This window comes from Bos javanicus, chromosome 21 (assembly GCF_032452875.1).
Source record: "Bos javanicus breed banteng chromosome 21, ARS-OSU_banteng_1.0, whole genome shotgun sequence".
Classification (NCBI taxonomy): Eukaryota; Metazoa; Chordata; class Mammalia; order Artiodactyla; family Bovidae; genus Bos; species Bos javanicus.
The window spans coordinates 59,997,581-60,014,539 of NC_083888.1; the positions used below are offsets into that span (position 1 = coordinate 59,997,581).

At 51.2% G+C, this 16,959-nt stretch overlaps 1 protein-coding gene across 1 annotated transcript in view; it reads left to right on the forward strand.

Annotated features, from left to right (window-relative positions):
- Positions 1–681: 681 nt before the first annotated feature.
- The window catches only part of TUNAR (TCL1 upstream neural differentiation-associated RNA), a 52,434-nt gene continuing 36,156 nt past the window's right edge, over positions 682–16,959 (forward strand). The window contains exon 1 of the mRNA XM_061395247.1: positions 682–763. Coding sequence (XP_061251231.1) covers positions 752–763 — 12 coding nt within the window. The 5' untranslated portion in view covers positions 682–751. The remainder of the gene's footprint in view (positions 764–16,959) is intronic.

Below are 16,959 nucleotides of genomic sequence, written 5' to 3' on the forward strand. Positions count from 1 at the left end.
CCCGCCTCCCCGGCTCCCTTAAACCCGCGCGGCCCGTCGCCGCCGAGGTGCCCCTCCCCTGCAGGGACCTCGACGCCGCCAGCCCTTCCCTCCTTCCCAGCCGGTGCGCACAGCTCCGCGCGCGGCAGATTGGGCACCCCGCGGCCGCGATCGCCGTCGTCGCCAGTAAGCCGCTCTCGGGGACCCGGGCCGGGGCGGGGAAGCGAGATGGAGGGGGTGGGAGGGAACGGCCGCCGGACCGGCCATGTGCTAAAGTTTGTGGGGCTCCGTGCCCCACCAGGCGGGCGCGCAGAGCCAGGCGCAGCGGCGCGGTGGGTGGGGCGGCGCGGTCCTGCCGGGCGCCCGCCGCCCCCGGACCCGCGGGGCGCAGCTCTGCGCGCACTCACGCTCTCTCTTCCTCTCTTTCCCTCCGCGCCGCCTCCCCGAGGTCCTCCTGCCGAGCCCCGCGCGGGGCATGAGGAGCCCCGGGGCGCCGCCCGGAGACAACCAGGCTGCGCGCACACCTCGCCAGCGGCGGACGGGGACATGAGCCGCGCGCGCGGGGTCCGGCGCCGGGCGGCCAGCCCCAGCAGGCGGCGGCCAGCGGATCGGCGGTGCCCGGGAGAATGAGGCGGGAGCCGGCGGCCGCCTCCTGGTTCTCCACCTCGTCTTCCTCCTTCTCCTCTTCGCCTTCCTCCGCCTTGGGCGCCCCGGGCCCCGGCCGGGCTGTGGCTCTGCTGCGTGCCCCGCGCGCCCCCCCGCCCGCCTCCGGATGCGCTGCTCGGTAAGCCAGGCCCTCCGCCACCGGAACAAAGCCCCTTTGCCACGGACCCCGGAGGCTGCCTCTGAGCCCCTGCCAGGCCCCCACTCACCCAGAGCCTGCCCGCGGCGCTTCCGATTGAACCACTGTATTCCCCTATTCCCCAAGCCCTGCCTGGAGGCCGAACGCTGCCGGGCTGCGTTCGAGACCTGGTGCCTCCCTGGGCTATCAGGGAGGTGGATACGGGCTTGACACGCAGGCAGGAGACCTGTTTGGTCGAGATAATGACATAGGCAACCTGGGTTCAGTCTCCATCATTTGTGGGAAAGAGACGACTCATATATAGTGACCTGGAAAAGGGTGTCCAGGCTGTGCAGGGCAGGGAGCCTCCAAACCACCCGAGGAAGTGGGTTCCCCTTCTTCTCCGGCTCAGATGAGGAAACTGAGGCCCAGGGAGGTTGATGACTTAATCAAGGTCACAGGGCCGGGAAGTGCAAACCAGGGAGACCACAGATTGGCAACCAGGGAGCTCTTTCCCCCGCTCCCTGGAGAGCTGATCCCTTTGTAACAAACACACCTGTCCCAGTTCTCCTACTACCTGCTTTTATCTGGAGTTGCTGTGCCCATGTGAAAATAGTTGTGCTGACGAGTATCTGTTCGGATGACATAAATCGCTGGTGGTGTGTATGTTTTCATCCCTCCCTTCATCATGCAACTGCTCAGCCTTAATGTGAACTGTTAAGTGCTCGGCCACTTCTGTTCAGGTGGGAGGAAGAGATGTTCCCCTGGGTGCTCTCTTTCTTTTATTCTTTTGCTCCCAGACCACTTAAAGGAGAGAAAGGTGGGCATTGGCATCCTCCTGTGTGCTTCTTCTGTGCCCCGTGTGCCTAGCACATGCTTGGCTTCAGAACTGAGTCCTGAACCTTTCTAAAGGGTGAGGGCTCATCAAGGCTGGTTGGGTAAGTCTTGGAGATGGTTACTTAACTGGCTGATCCCAGATGGCCACCGTGTAGGAATCAGCCCTGTTGGAAATTTCATCTTGGCTCATGTTTGCCAACCCTCCTTGTCAGCAGAACGTCCCACAGCTCAATCCAGAAGAAAAGGAGAGGGGTTTTCATGTAGATTGGAAGCCTTTGCTTGCTCCCAGCTCTCTGGTTTTGCCGCTGTCTGTCTGCTTAAGTGCACTTAGAGCGACCCTCAAGGGGGAAGCCACACAGAGTCGTTTGGTCCTCATCTGAATGGCTTGTTTAGTCGTTTGAGTCAGCAAGTGTTGGACGAGGTTGTCTACAGGACTTGGATTGGTACTGGTGTCAGGTCAGGGAAGGGCCATCGGTTTCCCTGATAGTAAAATGTCAAGAGTTACACTAGATGAACCCTCAGATCCCTTCCAATGAAATGATTCTTCTAGTGGGAGAAGGGTGGGTCACAGGCCGGAGCTGGGGTGTGTGAGCTAGTCAGACACATACGTTTGGACGGATAGCTCTACACTGAATAGGTTGTTGATCTCCAAGAGGAGGACGTGGTGCCCGAGGGAGCTGCAAAATTCAGGTTGCATCCACAGGAGGTGAAGCCCAGGCCGTGCTTTAGTGGATTATTTATTGGGCTAAAGTGTGATAGCTGTCAAACGTCCCAAGGTGCCAGATTGGGGTTATGGGGCAGGTTAGGCATTGCATTTGGAGAGATGACATTGATCTCTAAGAACTGATGAAATACAGCACATCGACTGGATGTCCAGCCGGCTTGAAAGCGGCCAGCTGGTGAGCCTGCCTGTTCTTTCCAGAAGGAATCCATCGTAGTTGCAAGGTAAAACCTTCTCCGACTAACCCAGTAATGCCAGGAAATAAAGTGATTTTTAGACGCTCTTCTCTGCACTGTTTGCTGATTGTATTAGCGAATGGTGACGCTTGCCTCAGCAGGTATTCAGGGGGTTTGTCACATGAAACGGGCCACAAGGCTGTTTAGACCTTGACTTAGTCTTTGCCTGTTGATTACAGCTAAATTCATCAACTTGACCTATGGGCTCTTAATGGAGTTGTCATAGGTCTTTTAAAGATCTGGATTAATGAACCTTTTAAAGCGTTACTGAATCTCCAATGAAGCAGGCATGTCCCACCTTTTTCCCCAGAAACTAAGCTCCCAGTGGGTTTTATGACTGTTTGTTGTTCACAGAACCAGAGCAAAGCTTTTATTTTTGACAAGCTCGCATGGTCTGTGAATGGCAAGTAATGCGTCTTGTGTGGGCATATTAATCTCCCAACATTGTGTGTTTTAGTGCCTCATGTCTAATGGGTGAGGTTTTGAATAAAAATGAATGCAGAGAAACAATTTTCATGAAGTTACTTTTGAAAATGATAATGTAATTATGAGAGAACAGTTTTTGTGTCGTATATCATGCTGTTGCTACCCAAAGCCGAGTTTCACAGGAAAATGTTACCCTTGTTCCTCATCTATAGTTTTTAATTCATCAGTTCTCTCTTTATTTTTTTGCTCTTTTTTTTTTTTTTAACCTTCCTGGTGGGAAAGTGTGCGATTGAGAACAAAATCTCCATTTTCGATTCTGCTTTGTCTTAAACCCACTACTTTTCTGGAAGATCTCTAAAGCGGACCTCTTCCACACCACACCTATAATGGCCTCATGTTCAAATATATTTCAGTGCCTCATGTTTCTGTTGAGACAGCAGGAGAGGTCTTATCACAAATGAATGACAAGATGTTTCCTCATGAGTGTCCCATTTCTAACTAGAACGTTTAGACCGGGAACTCTTGACTGGGGCTGACTAGCTCCTGCCTTGTGAGAACCCAGTTTGGACACTGCGGTACTTGTACAGGGTTAAGGATGTACACAGGTACTTACGGGGGTGGGGGGGGGGCGGGGGGTGTAGAGAAAAGAAACGTCTTCCAGAGGCCAGGAGACCTGGAGATTATTTTTGACTCTGTTTATTGGCTTTGTGACCTTGGACGAGTCACCCGCATTCTTGGGGTCTTCATTTACATCTGTGCCATGAGTTTGTGTGTCTGTGTGTCTCTGTGTCCCTGGGTGTGTGTGTGTACATTAGTGCCAGGAGGTCCTCTTCAACTCTTAAGCCCGAAGAGTCCTCGGAATCTAGATGCAGCTGGTTATTAATAGCTCCAGAATGCTCTGTGCTTTAAGGTTACATAACGTTTCCTATTAAACATCCGTATAAACAGTAAAGAACGGGCCATTATAAACAATCGTCTTGATAATCCTAAGGGGGAGCACTACCCTGAGTATGTGATGAAACAACTTTTCATCTCAAAAACAGCGATGCCAGTTTCCCCATCAGGGCGCCTTGCGGGGTGGAGTCTTGGCACGCATCTCAGAGGGCTGAGCCGGGACCCTCTCTAGGGTCCCTGTGCCAGGAGCTGCAGGAGCCCTTACGTAATTTGGGTCCATGGAGTAGGAGAAATGTCACGTCTAACTGTATAGCTTGAGGTCCAGGGGCCGTGGAGGTTTCTCCGTAGTCTTTTCAGGCTGTTCCTGGAAGGTAGGAAGATAAGTGTGTAATTACCGTTTGCAGTTGTTTTGAAAATGGAAAGTACTTTAATTAGAGCCTTGAATTCAGCTGAAGCTGAGAAATGGTGAGAAGTTCGTCGATTTGGCAGTGGTGTTTTTGCTGGGTTCCCTGGGCAGGCTGGCTTGTCACACTTAAGCAGTCTGAGGTCAGAGGTCAGCATTCCTAGCGAAGCTGCGATTGTTGTCAGATACAGAGGGTGGAAGAAAGGAACCACCAGTCTTTACACATTTAATCCTCCTGACTCTGCTGCAAAGTAGATCTTATGAACCCCTGTTCTAGATTCAGAGCCTGAACTCAGAGAGCTGCGGTGTGTCACTCAGGGTCACACAGTTACAGAATGGCAGAAAAAAGCACGATTTCAAGTGCTGGGGTTGAAAACACACCCCCGCCCTTGCCCCTCAGACTTCATTCCCATGGTGCTGCAGTGTGTCTGGAAACCAAATTGTGTCTTTCTTGTCAAATTTCTAAATAGCGCCATGGCACGGAGAGAGCATGTAGCTCTGACGTAGGTAACATGGGTGGTGGGGGACAGCTATCTAGTTCTTAAAAGACTTCTGCATTCAAGAGGTTGAGTTTCTTTGAACTCGGTGTCGAATGTATTAGATTCGAAAGATAATTAGAAATAAGTCAAGTATTACCCTATAAAGGTTAGAGTTGGTGGTTCTTTGGAGGAAGCTAAAATAGCTCTGTAGGTCCCATGTCACCCTGGGAGCGATCATGGGCTGACACGTGGGATATTTTGAAAGGCATTGCCAGCCTGCACCTCACAAAAAGGGACACAGACTAAAAGTTATGTAACAGAAGCTTCCGAAATGAGTATGACTCTGGTTCCAGGATGCTACACGGGTTAATCCTCCCCCAGACAACAAAGGAGAGAAGGAAGTAGGAGGAACATACAAAGGTCCACCTCCAGCTCTTAAGAATTTCCAGGGCTTGGAGGAGGGAATGTCAGTTTCAAGAACTTTTCAAGCCCTGGAATAGAGATGCAGTCATAGCAGAAACTTGGTGGAGCCTGCAGAAGTCCACCCACGTTAGTGTAGCTGTTGCCATCTTTGCTGATAGCTCCACAGATCTGGAAGATGTCATCCATACCCAGGAAGGAGACTCCAGAATCCTGTCTGCAACACACAAATTTACACAGATGCTAAAGGGAGCTCATTGAAATCACCCATCCTTACATTCTAGCAATGATACTCAAGCTGACTGTCTTCACCAGCAGTTTAAATTCCTTTCAGCAGTGATTCTGGCCTTGCCCACATCAGAGCAAGTGATGTCTTAACAAAAAGGACCCTCTCTCCATCTCCTCTGGATTCCTAAACGGCTTATATGCCAAGAGCGTCGAGATTTGTGATAGGTGATTAATGAGAAAAAGCAGACAGAATGAGTTGAAAAACTCAATTGTGATTCATCTGTCATCGGTAAAGTACCAAAATGTCTTAGCAGCCAGCACAGTGTTTTTGATTTGGTGAACTAGAAATTACATGGTTTGTCCCCAGTGAGACCCATAGAATTTTTACCTTTTGCACCCAAACCTTGAGTGGACAGATTCCTGGTAGCTTCAGTTCTGGGCCAGATGTTCAGTATATGGTTATTCAGTGACAGAGAATGCGAAACTGGCAGTACAGAGGCTTTCGGGGTGACGCAGGAAGGCAGTACAGTCCCTGGCCTCTGATTGGTGATTCCTATCAACAGTTATTGGGGCCCAGTAAGTAGAAATGATTTAACGTCCATTTCCAGCATCGAGAATCACAGAATAAATTTACTAAAGAATTCTAGATGTCTCATGCCTTCTTCGTATGTGGCTTGTGACAAGTGTAAATGAAATCTTACATGGGGTTAAAAAACCTGCACCTTTGTAAAGCCTTCTGGTAGACTTCGAGGACCTGTCTTAGTATTTGCTAGGCTGGATGCTTCTGCACTCAGCATCGTTGAAACCAGAATCACAGGTCAGACAGGGTGTTGGGGAGGGTCTGTGTATTCTCACTTGCTTCAGTTTCTTAATAAACTGTGATGAGCCACTCTGTATGCCTCATTTAGCACCTCTGAGCAGAAGCACACATAAGGAATGCCCAGGGCTTCCTGTTTTTTCATCATCCCAGCTTTTGAGCCTGTATCTGCTAATATAGTCTGGGAGCCTGACCAAGACTGTTTCATTCTGCCACAGATAAACCACGCAAGTCACATTGGCCTCAACATGAGCCCCCTTCCCCATTGAAAGATTCTTGATTTTTTTAAAATTCAGAAATCTTTTAATGATTGATATCGACAAGTCTTCTCTTTTTAAATACAGTGAATGGGCCTTGAGAGCATCATGCCTAAACTGGAAACAGTTTATGAGCACATGTTCCTGGTGAGAGGGCTGTAATGAAAACTTCTAAGAGAGTTAGCCTGGCTTTGCAGTGTTACACTCTAAAGATAGACATGGAAGCCTGCATTCTCCACCTGGAGGCAGGAGTGGAAGGATACACTTGTTCACTATGAGGGAAGGCTGAGGCTTTTCACAGTTTTACCGAGATAACGTGGGTCCGAAATCTCTGTAGATGCTGAGGTTGCTTTTCCACGAGGTCTGGCTGTCCTTGGCCTCCTCCAGGACAGCCCTGTGGAGTTGGAGAGCTGCCCCGTCCATCTGTCCAGGAGTGTTGCCATCTCCACCCTGTGTGCCTCTCTGGTCCTGCTTGATCACTGAGATCCGCCCCCATCATTCTCCCATCAGACAGGTGGTGATCATCAATGGCTGAACAAAAATTTGTTGTATACCAGCTCCGTCTAGGCACTGCTGGGCATTGGGGCCAAACTGGTAGACGATGGACAGCTGCAGTATATCTGCCCGTGGCTCCTATAGGCCTGGGAGGGCACCCCTGCCCATCTGCAGTGGAACAAAGGAAGCCAGTGAGGAGGGCCCAGCCTGGGAGTCAGGGGGCCTGCTTGTCAGCCCGGCACCCCTCTCTTGTCTCACCTGGGCCCTGGGACAAGCCTCCATCCCACTCTGACTCTCTGCTGGCTATTAGGTTCAAGGATTGAGTCATAACATAGGGTTTTTCCCAAGTGGGATACAGTGGGACCACTTCCATGAAAGCATCTGGGGAGCTTACTAAAATACAGATTCCTGGGTCTTGTTGTGGACCTACTGAGTCAGAACCTCAGAGGGTGGGGGCCCAGAATCTGTATTTTAGCACTCTCCCGGTAATTCTTAGCTCAGGAGCAATAAGCAGGTGAGAACCCCTGGCTCTTGCAGGTGGTTGATCACTCATGCCCCTTCCTGCCCCCAAACACCTAGAATACAGCACCCAACTCATGCTGACCCATCTCTCCACCTCCACCCTGGCTGCTCTTATGTCTCTCAGAACCTTTTGTTCTGCTCCCCCGCCACCCTCGACAGTTTGCTTTCCAGCCGCTGCCAGAGGGAGCCTTCCAAAGGATCGGGGTCGTCTCTGCTTGGAGCTCGCCAGTGTCCCCGAGAGCATTGACAGGGGCTGTCTCCAGGGCCCTGCACCACCTGGCCCTGTGTCCGACCTTGCCTGCCCCGCCCCTCGCTTCTCCCCTTCTAGCCGCACACCGGCTTCCATGCTGTTCCTGAAACCGTCGCAGCTGCCCGAAGCCCTGTCACTCTCCAGGAACCCACGGGGCCTGGAGGCTGGAGGGGAAGGGGGCTCAGCAGGTGGGGAGCAGCCCTGATGAGCTGCCATGCTCCGTGCCCCCATGGCTTTGAAACCTTGTCCAGGTGACACTGTCATGCTCACGGGGCCAGTCTCAGCTTCCAGGCCCTCCGCCACATATGCACTGTTTTAGGAGCAGCCCTTTAACTCAGAGCACCGGATTATAGGGTGATTCATCCCTGATGGGGTCATCGAAGTGGGTCTGGAGTTCTCTTCCAGAGGAATTTTTCTAGAAAGACCCTGATTCCATTCCTTCCACTGGGTGAGATGTTTCTTCAGCCACAGTTAATCCTGGGGTGGGGGCCTGCTGTCCCTCCTTCTCTTTCTTCCAGAAACATGCCCAGAGCACCAGCTATGTCCAGGCACCATTGCAGGCCCCCCTTACACGGGAGACTCTGGCGTCTGCTTGCTTTCGTCTCTGACGCTGGCTCTTGCTTTCATGCAGATGCAACAGTGAGGCCTGGGCTGGAGTCCTCTGGCCTCCATCTTCCACCGAGGAAGAGGTGGAAGGTTTATCAGAATGGCTTTCTTGGGCCTGCGTGAAGCAAACCACACTCAGAAATATTGTGTGCTGAGTAGGAGGGAGAGATGGACCACTTCGTAAGATTTGTCTCCAAGCAGAGCTGAGTGCATGACCTGGTATAGAGATGGAAGATATAAAGATGATCTTAGATGGGTCAACACAATGTTAATTCATGGTCCCTTGAAGCCAGTCTGCCTGTCAGTGTATCACTTGAAAAAGGCCATGCAAACCTCAGGACCTTCTGGGTCCTGCCCACAGTAGGTGCTTTTCCTTGAATCTTGTGGAAGGAAGCCTGGTCACTCTTAGCATCCATCTTGCACATCCCTGCAGTGGACACGCAGACCAGGCCATCACTAAGAGCCCATCAGGGAGGATGGTGTGGGGATGGAGACAGGCAGGATGCTCTTTGTCCTCAGGGGACTCAGAGACAGTTGGGGAAACGTGTGACTACCTGTAGCTAATTAGATTGGTTGATGTGTCCTGCGAAGGCGGAGGTGGGTTTAGATGGGGGAGGGTGGGGGCGTTTGCCATGAGTCTTGACAGACAAGTAGGGATTTGTCAAGCAAAGATGAAGCCCAGAGGCATACCAGGCAGGAGGGAAGAGGAGAGCAAAGGTGCAGAGGCTGGGCCATTGCAGGTAGATGAGCAGGTGGTGCAAGGCTGTAGCATCGAGCTGCAGGAGCACAGGTGAGTCAGTCCTGGCCCTGCGGGAGTGTGTCTGGAAGACCGGGTCTCTCAGGTGATGGGAGCCATGGGAAGTGCTTGAGCGAGGGTGTGGCTTTTAACCAGATAGCTGGTGATCCTGTTTCACACTCCCTTTATAAAGTCTATATTACCGTGAAGGTGTGTAGAACACACAGGCGTGTAAAAAGAAGACATTGTCTCTGCGGGATGAGCATGACTGTCTGTGACCTGCACCCTGCTACTGCTCTGTCTCTGCTGAGGGATAGATACAGTCTGGCCCCACTGCCAAGACCCCAGCTCCACCAACCCTGCCGGACTCCGAGGGAGAGCGAGGTAGCCGCTGGCTGCGGCGCTGGCTGCCCAGCCATCGTGGCCTCCAGCCAACAGGAAATGGAGCGGGCAGTGTCCCAGCCTGATTCACTGAGCCGTGGGTCTCCCTGCGCCTCTGCAAGTGCATTCAGGCTGCTCCTGGCCTAAAAACGATGCTCCCAGACCTACATCCACAGCTGAGAGAATCCAGGGTGTGTGTTTGCCGGCTGGCCTCCCTGAGCTCCCCCCAGTGATGGACTCAATGCGTGGGAAGAGGGTCAGTGTCAGGAACCTAAGCCCGTGCCGGTCGAAACGTTAGCCTTGAAATCGGCATCCTTGGCAGGATGGGTGACTTCTGCAGAGCCGGTGGAGTGGGCACAAGGCAGAGGGTCCGAGGGGTCACTAGTGGATGTGGTTATGCCACTTCCATCCTCCACCTTCTTGTTGCCAAGAGAAGGAGAGGGAGATACAGAGCGTGTCCTGTAGGCCAGCGGGCAAATTCTTAGCTGTTTCTGGGGAGTTTGGCCCTGGAAAAAGAGCCTTCCCTAGGGCAGGCTGACTGCCAGATCATGCCAAGGGCAGAGCATCATGGGCAGTTTGAAGAACTGCTGTCCACTGGCAGGCTCACTGTCCGGGAATGTGGGCTGGGAGAAGGGATGCAGCTCCACCTCTCAAAGGCCCCGTTTGTAGGTCAAGAAATAGAGGCCCAGAGAGGTGAAGCAACTGGCCCAAGGTCACACAGTGGGACTGGAGCCCAGCAGGGCATCAAATCAGTCTGGAGCCGGTCATGATCTTTGAAGTTGGCCAGTGCCCAGGGTTGGCGCAGGTCCACTTGGAGATGGACAGTTTGTACTCACACTGCTTTGCCCCCAACCAGTCAGGAAGGATGTGGCCTTCTCCTTGCTCCTTTGCCTTTCCTCTTGGAAGCCAGGCCCAGAGTCAGGGTTCTGGGCAACCCCAGTTGGAGGGGGCTGGGAGTGACCCCCTAGGTCTCTGGCCCTTTTGTGGTTCATTGCAGTTCCGCAGCGTGTGGGGATATGTGACTCGAGAGAATGGTATCAGAGCAGATTAGAATGCTTCTCAGGATCTGGGCATGCGTAGCACTGAGGCTGTGGTCTGTTGGAGCTCGGGGTGATGGAAGAGCCCCATCAGTCATCCAGGAAAGCCTGCCACCCAGGTTCTCCAAGTTCCTTGGATGTACCCGAATTTAGTCCAAAGCACCCATGGTATGCCCATCGCTGTCTCTGTTCCTGCATGTCCAGCACCATGGACAGAGTTTCCTTAGCGTCGGAGTGACTCCAGGCCTCTTAGGGGCTGAGTGAGGGGTGCTGTGTGGAAAGGGGCTTGTTTGATGAACTTCTGTAGCAACCCGGCTCTCCCGGCTGTGTTTCGCCTTATCAAGTAGGTGCTCCCAAATGCGTGAGAGCTGATTGATGGCAGTACTGTCGGCTGATTTCACAACAGTAAAACCTTCAAGGCTTTATTAGGCAGATATATAAGTACAGTTCCTGTTCATAAAATGCATCCATCACAGCCCTCAGGAACGTGAAGGAATTGTTTGCAAACTTTCCCAGGTTATTACCCCCCAAACTTGTTTGAATATATGTATTAGATAAATAATCTTGGGAGGCCCGTGTGTTATGGCAGTTTGGGACAGAAGTAATCTACCTGCTGGCAAGTTTCACAGGTTTCACTGCCTTATTTATACTTATTTTTAACGAAAGGAGAGAGCAGAGCTAAAAAATATTATCCTCTTGTGGAGGGAGGCTAAATGTTCTGGAAAATGTCTGAGTGCAATGCAGATAGGCAGGGTGATTATTTTGAAGATGTTTTGAGTGTCTGCCTTTAGTCCCTCTGCTTTTCTGGTCAAGAACATAGCTCCTCCCAGATGGAAATGGCAGTTCTTCAATGAGAATTTTTTTTTTTTTAAGTGCCTTTTACAAAACTTTATTTACTTAGTTATTTATGCCTATGCTGGTCTTCATTGATGCATGTGGGCTTTCTCTAGTTGTGGCGAGTGGGGGCGATTTTCTATTTGTGGTGCTCAGGCTTCTCACTGGTGTGGCTTCTCCTGTTGCAGAGCACAGGCTTTAGGAGTGTGGCTCAGTGGTTGCGGAGTCCAGGCTCAGTTGTCCCATGACATGTGAGATCTTCCTGGATCAGGAATGGAACCGTGTCCCCTGCATTGGCAGGCAGATTCCTCACCATTGGACCACCAGGGAAGTCCCGTCAATGAGATTTTGACTACTGTCACAGCTTCTTCCAGGGGGCATGCGTGTTAGTTGAACCTGTTTTCAGAGTCAAACCATGCAGAATCTAAGTCACTGCGTGTGCAGTTTGCTTTAGGCTCTTCAAGCCCTGTTTCTCTTCCGTACAGTGGTTGTACTAACAATGATAATCATAGCATTTACATACTAGGTGCTTAATCTCGGTGGAGACTGTGCTAAATGTCTTTCCATGGGCTATTTAATCTGAGCAACAGCTCAAGAAAGCAGTTACTTTTATCATTCCCATTTTACAGATGGGGAAACTAAGGCTTAGAGATTGCTGCCTATAAAACATCTCCAAATAGTGGCTTTTTAAACACTAGGCATCCTTTATTTTTCCTCAGGAGTCTAGGGGCCACCTGGGCTCAGCTAGATGGTTCTTGCTGAAGGCCTCATGTAAGACTGTAGTCAGGCTGTGGCTATGGCTGAAATCATCCAGAAGCTTCCTCACTTCCATGCATGGCACTGGGCCAGGAGGATGCACACAGCCTGGGGGTGTGGGGGAGGGGGCTGGCACAGCTGAGGCTCCTTGGATCTCTGGGCAGTCTGTCTACATGGTCTGTCCAGCAAGGCAGGCCAGGCCAGCCGGACTTCTTACACTGGCTCAGGGCTCTAGTGCGCATGTCCCAAGAGGGCGCCGAGGGGGTGGGAGGGCTCTCTGTATCTCCCTTTTATGGTCTTGGAACTCACAGTGTCACTTCTGGCGTAAGCTGTCCCTTAGAAGCAAATCACTAAGGCTGTCTACATCAGGGCCCCTGTTGAAGGGAATTACGTTGACGAATTTGGGACACATTTTAAGCCACCATGGAGAGCTTGGGTGGCTTGTACAGGTGGTGGTCTATGGTGGGCGGCCGAGTGGGATGTGACTCAGGCGATCGGACCCTGAGCACTTCCGGTCATTCTGCTGACATTTACAAACACTGACCACCTTGCTCTGCGGGAAACTGGAGCTCCCTAAAGCCCTGCACCCTCCTGTCCGCCTTCCAGGCATCTTCCCTGAAGAAGCACACAAAGCTGCTGAGAGTCTGATGTCTGCTCGGTGGTTCAGAGAGGCGCTGGTGCAGACCACGTGTCATCACCCCTCCTCGCCGCCTCTTTCATTCCCTCGCCTCCCTCCCCTGCACCCAGGCCTCCTGCTCATTTTCACCGGCCCTTTTGCCTCCATGGGCCTTTCCGCCTCAAAAAGTATTAAAAGTTGTATCTCATGATTGAATTAATGTCACGAGGAATACTTTTGTATTATATATTGTAACATTTTCTTCTAAGTACAAAGTTGTGTTTTTTTTTTTTTCCTTCTGACTTTAAAAGAGATGGAAACGTGCTCATGGGTCCTCAGCCCTGTGCTCGCTGCATCTCATGGAAAAGTCAGACGTCCCTGCACCTCCTTCCCTGCCTCCTTTCTCTCCCGACCCCGCCCTCCCATCGCTCTGTGTCCTCTCCTCTCTTCTCCCCCAACCTGCACTGCTTCTCAGTTGATTCTGGTCCCTGCTCTGCAGGCCATTCTCCTGCCTTGGACCATGATGCCCTAGGATCTTGTCTTACATCCTCTGGGCTGGAACCAGGACTGAGAACAGAACGTTTCCGATGACTCTGGGCCGCCTCTTTCACCTGGTCCTTCATTGGGGATGGGCGTTGCTTGTGAGAAGGGACTTAGGCAGGGACTTCTTCCCCATAAGCCCACAAGCAGTCACCCCTGTCTGGTTCTGGTTTCTGGCTCTCTCACTTCTTGTTTTCCCGGAAGATTTAGAGAGGTAACAGTACAGAGAAATGACTTCTCTCGGGGCTGTTCCCAGGGAAGTCCTGTGTCTTGATTGGCACATGGGGTGGCAGGAATCAGACTCCCCACCCCACCCCAAGTAGGCTTATAATTATCTTTCCATCCACCCAGAGACTTTTCATTGAGCAGCTGCTCTGTCCCAATAGGACCCACCCAGTGTCTGCCCTCATGGAACCCAGAGGGGTGGAAAGACGGAAAAATCAACATGTGGATTATTATAAGCCCTAGGAGATGGTGGGTAAGGAATCAGCATGTCATGGAGACCGAAACAAGAAGTGCAGTCTCGCTTCACAAAGGAGAAGCAGTCACAGAAAAATCGTCAGCTGTCAGGACGCCTCCCTTCGCCCTGTCGGGAGCCTGGGCTCTCCCTTCACCCTGTCGGAAGCCTGGGCTCTCCCTTCACCCTGTCGGGAGCCTGGGGTCTCACCACCTGGCACCTCCCTCCTGCTCCCGTCTCTCAACTCTGGCTCTCTCTTCTGTTCCTCTGAGCTTGTGGCTCAATCGTGGTCATCCCCAAGTGGCAGCCTCAGCCCTATATCTGCATGACCTCACAACTCACCCCCTCTTCTTGGGGGCCTAGATTCCCAGGAGACAAGCTGAGTGGCCTGGCTTGGGGGTGGGAGGCTTCTGGTCTAAGCACCTGTAGCTGGGCTGCTGGAGTCACGTGGCGGGGAGAGCTGACTGTCCTTACATGTAACTGGGATGGTTCCCCAGGAAGCGCATGCAGAGGGGAGGTTTCACTTCCCCATTTCATGGTGTAGGGTTGCAGTTGCCAGCCTTTTGATGTCCGCAGGTGGGGAAATTTGTTTAATCAAGGAATCAGCATGAGATTGCCAAATTCTGATCTGCTCTCAGTTAGCGTCCTCAGTTGATGAATACTAAGGAAAAAAATAGGAAGACTCTACTATTGGAATTTCCAAAGAGTATTTATTTTTCATTAATTCACTTAATTAAATCTAATTAATTAACCAATCAACATGTAGTGTTCTTTTTTTTTAATTTCATTTTGCCAAAGACAGCTAAGATCTTGGTCTCCTTAATGCCTGTGGGTCCCCCTTATCTGGTCTGTGAACTCACACTGGGGACTCATGGGCATTAAGGAGCCTGTAGAGGTCACTTGAAAGTGAAAAAAAGTGAAAGTGTTAGTCACTCAGTTGTGTGACTCTTGACGACCCCATGGACTGTAACCTGCCAATCTCTTTTGTCCATGGAACTCTCCAGGTAAGAATACTAGAGTGGGCTGCCATTCCTTTCTCCAGGAAATCTTTCTGACCCAGGGATTGAACTTGCCTCTCTGGCATTGCAGGCAGATTCTTTACCATTGAGCCACCAGGGAAGCCTCAGAGGTCACTTAATGATAGTGACATGTGCTGGCCCTGGGCTCAGAGCCTGACATGCACTATTTAATTCCGAGCCTCCTGTAGTCACTGTTATTGCCTCCACCTTGTGCGATGGAGAAAACAAAGCTCAAAGCCTTGTCCAGAGTGGCACAGATGGCACGAAAAGGAGTGAGATTTGATTCTAGGTATTGACTCCTTAAAAAGGGTCTTTTTGGGTGAAGGTGATGGCCCCATCTATAACAGAGGGAAGCATGTGATATGGGTGAGCTAGCACAATGAACATGCTGCTCAGAGACTAACAGAGCTGCCCTGGAAATCTCCCCAAAGAGGTGTTTCCTTAGTCAGCCCCTGAAGGATGAGAAGGAAGCATTGGCCCGAGGAAGGAAGAATGCTCCCCAGGTTAGGGATGGACGCAGGAATGTGGACGCAGGTCTGGGAGAGCATGGAGAACCATGACAGTCAGAGCCAGCCCAGCGTGGGGTACACTCTGTGACACCAACCAGTCTGTGATTTAGAAGGACAGCCCGCTTGGTAATGTGGAGGTGGAAGCAACATTTGCAAATGAGAAATCCTTGCTGGAAGACACTTTTAAATAGAGCAAATGTTTTCAGTATGCAGAGACACTCAAATGAGTCAACTGATTTTTGAAAATGCATTCTGGTGAGAGCTATACTGAGTTTCAGTTCCCTAGAGGGCAGCCTTGAGAGTAACGTCGACTTTGAACATTAATTCCCTTCTTGGAGAAAACCACTGGCTTTTAGAACAACTTACACTTTGTTTCATGTTGTTACTGTTGTGTTGCTGAGTTGTGTCTGACTCTTTTTCAATCCCATGGACTGCAGCACTCCGGGCTTCCCTGTTCTTCGCTGTCTCCTGGAGTTTGCTCAAGTTCATGTCCATTGAGTTGGTGATGCCATCCAACCATCTCATGCTCTGACTCCCCCTTCTGCCCTCAGTCTTTCACAGCATCAGGGTGTTTTCCAGTGAGTCAGCTCTTTGCATCAAGTGGCCAAAGTATTGGAGCTTCAGCTTCAGCATCAGTCTTTTCAGTGCATATTCAGGGTTGATTTCCTGTAGGATTGACTGATTTGATGTCCTTGCTGTCCAAGGGACTCTCAAGAGTCTTCTCCAGCAGCACAGTTTGAAAGCATCAATTCTTCAGCACTCAGCCTTCTTTATGGTCCATCTGTACATGATTACTGGAAAAACCACAGCTTTGACTATACGGACCTTTGTCAACGAAGTGATGTCTCCACTTTTGAATACACTGTCTAGGTTTGTCATAGCTCTCCCATGAAAGTCTTGTAATTCATACAACCATTTTGTTCATAAAGCCCATCTTGGGCCCAGTTGAATTTTGCAGCTCTGTGGGTGGATGGGTGGAGCTTAATGGCCTGAAATGACAGGTGACAAGGCCCAGACTGCCTTGGGAGCGTGCCCAGAGGGTCACACGGGTGGAGCAGGAATGTGGACCAGGGTCTCTGTACTACCAGGTCTCACCCCATGGACGACTTCCTACCACATTCACAGCCCTGTGATTCTGCGCAGCACCTGCTCATGGGCAGGGCTTTTTGATCTGGCTGTTCCTTTGTCCGGTGTCCTTGCTGAGTGCTTAGTTTCCTGGGCTGTAGTAACAATAACACAAGCTAGATGGCTTAAAACAACAGAAATGCATTCTGGAGGCCAGAAGTCCGAAATCGAGGTGTCAGCTGGGCCACGCTCCCTTTGAAGATTTTAGGGGAAACCTTGCCTTTGCCTCTTGCAGGTTTCCCGTGGTTGCTGGCAATCTGGGTGGTGTTTGGCCTATAGCTGTATCATTCCAGTGTCTGCCTCCATCCCGTGACGTTCTCCCTGTGAACCGAGTGTCTCTGTACCAAATGTTCTCTTTTCTCTTATAAAGACACCAGGCATTGGATTTAAACCCATACTAACCAGTATAGGGGCTTCCCTGGTGGCTCAAGCTGTAAAGAATCCGCCTGCCAATGCAGGAGATGCAGGTTCGATTCCTGGGTCAGGAAGATCCCCTGGAGAAGGAAATGGCAACCTGCTCCAGTATTTTTGATTGGAGAATCCCATGGCCAGAGGAGCCTGGTGGGCTACAGCCCATGGGGTCGCAAAGAGTGGGACA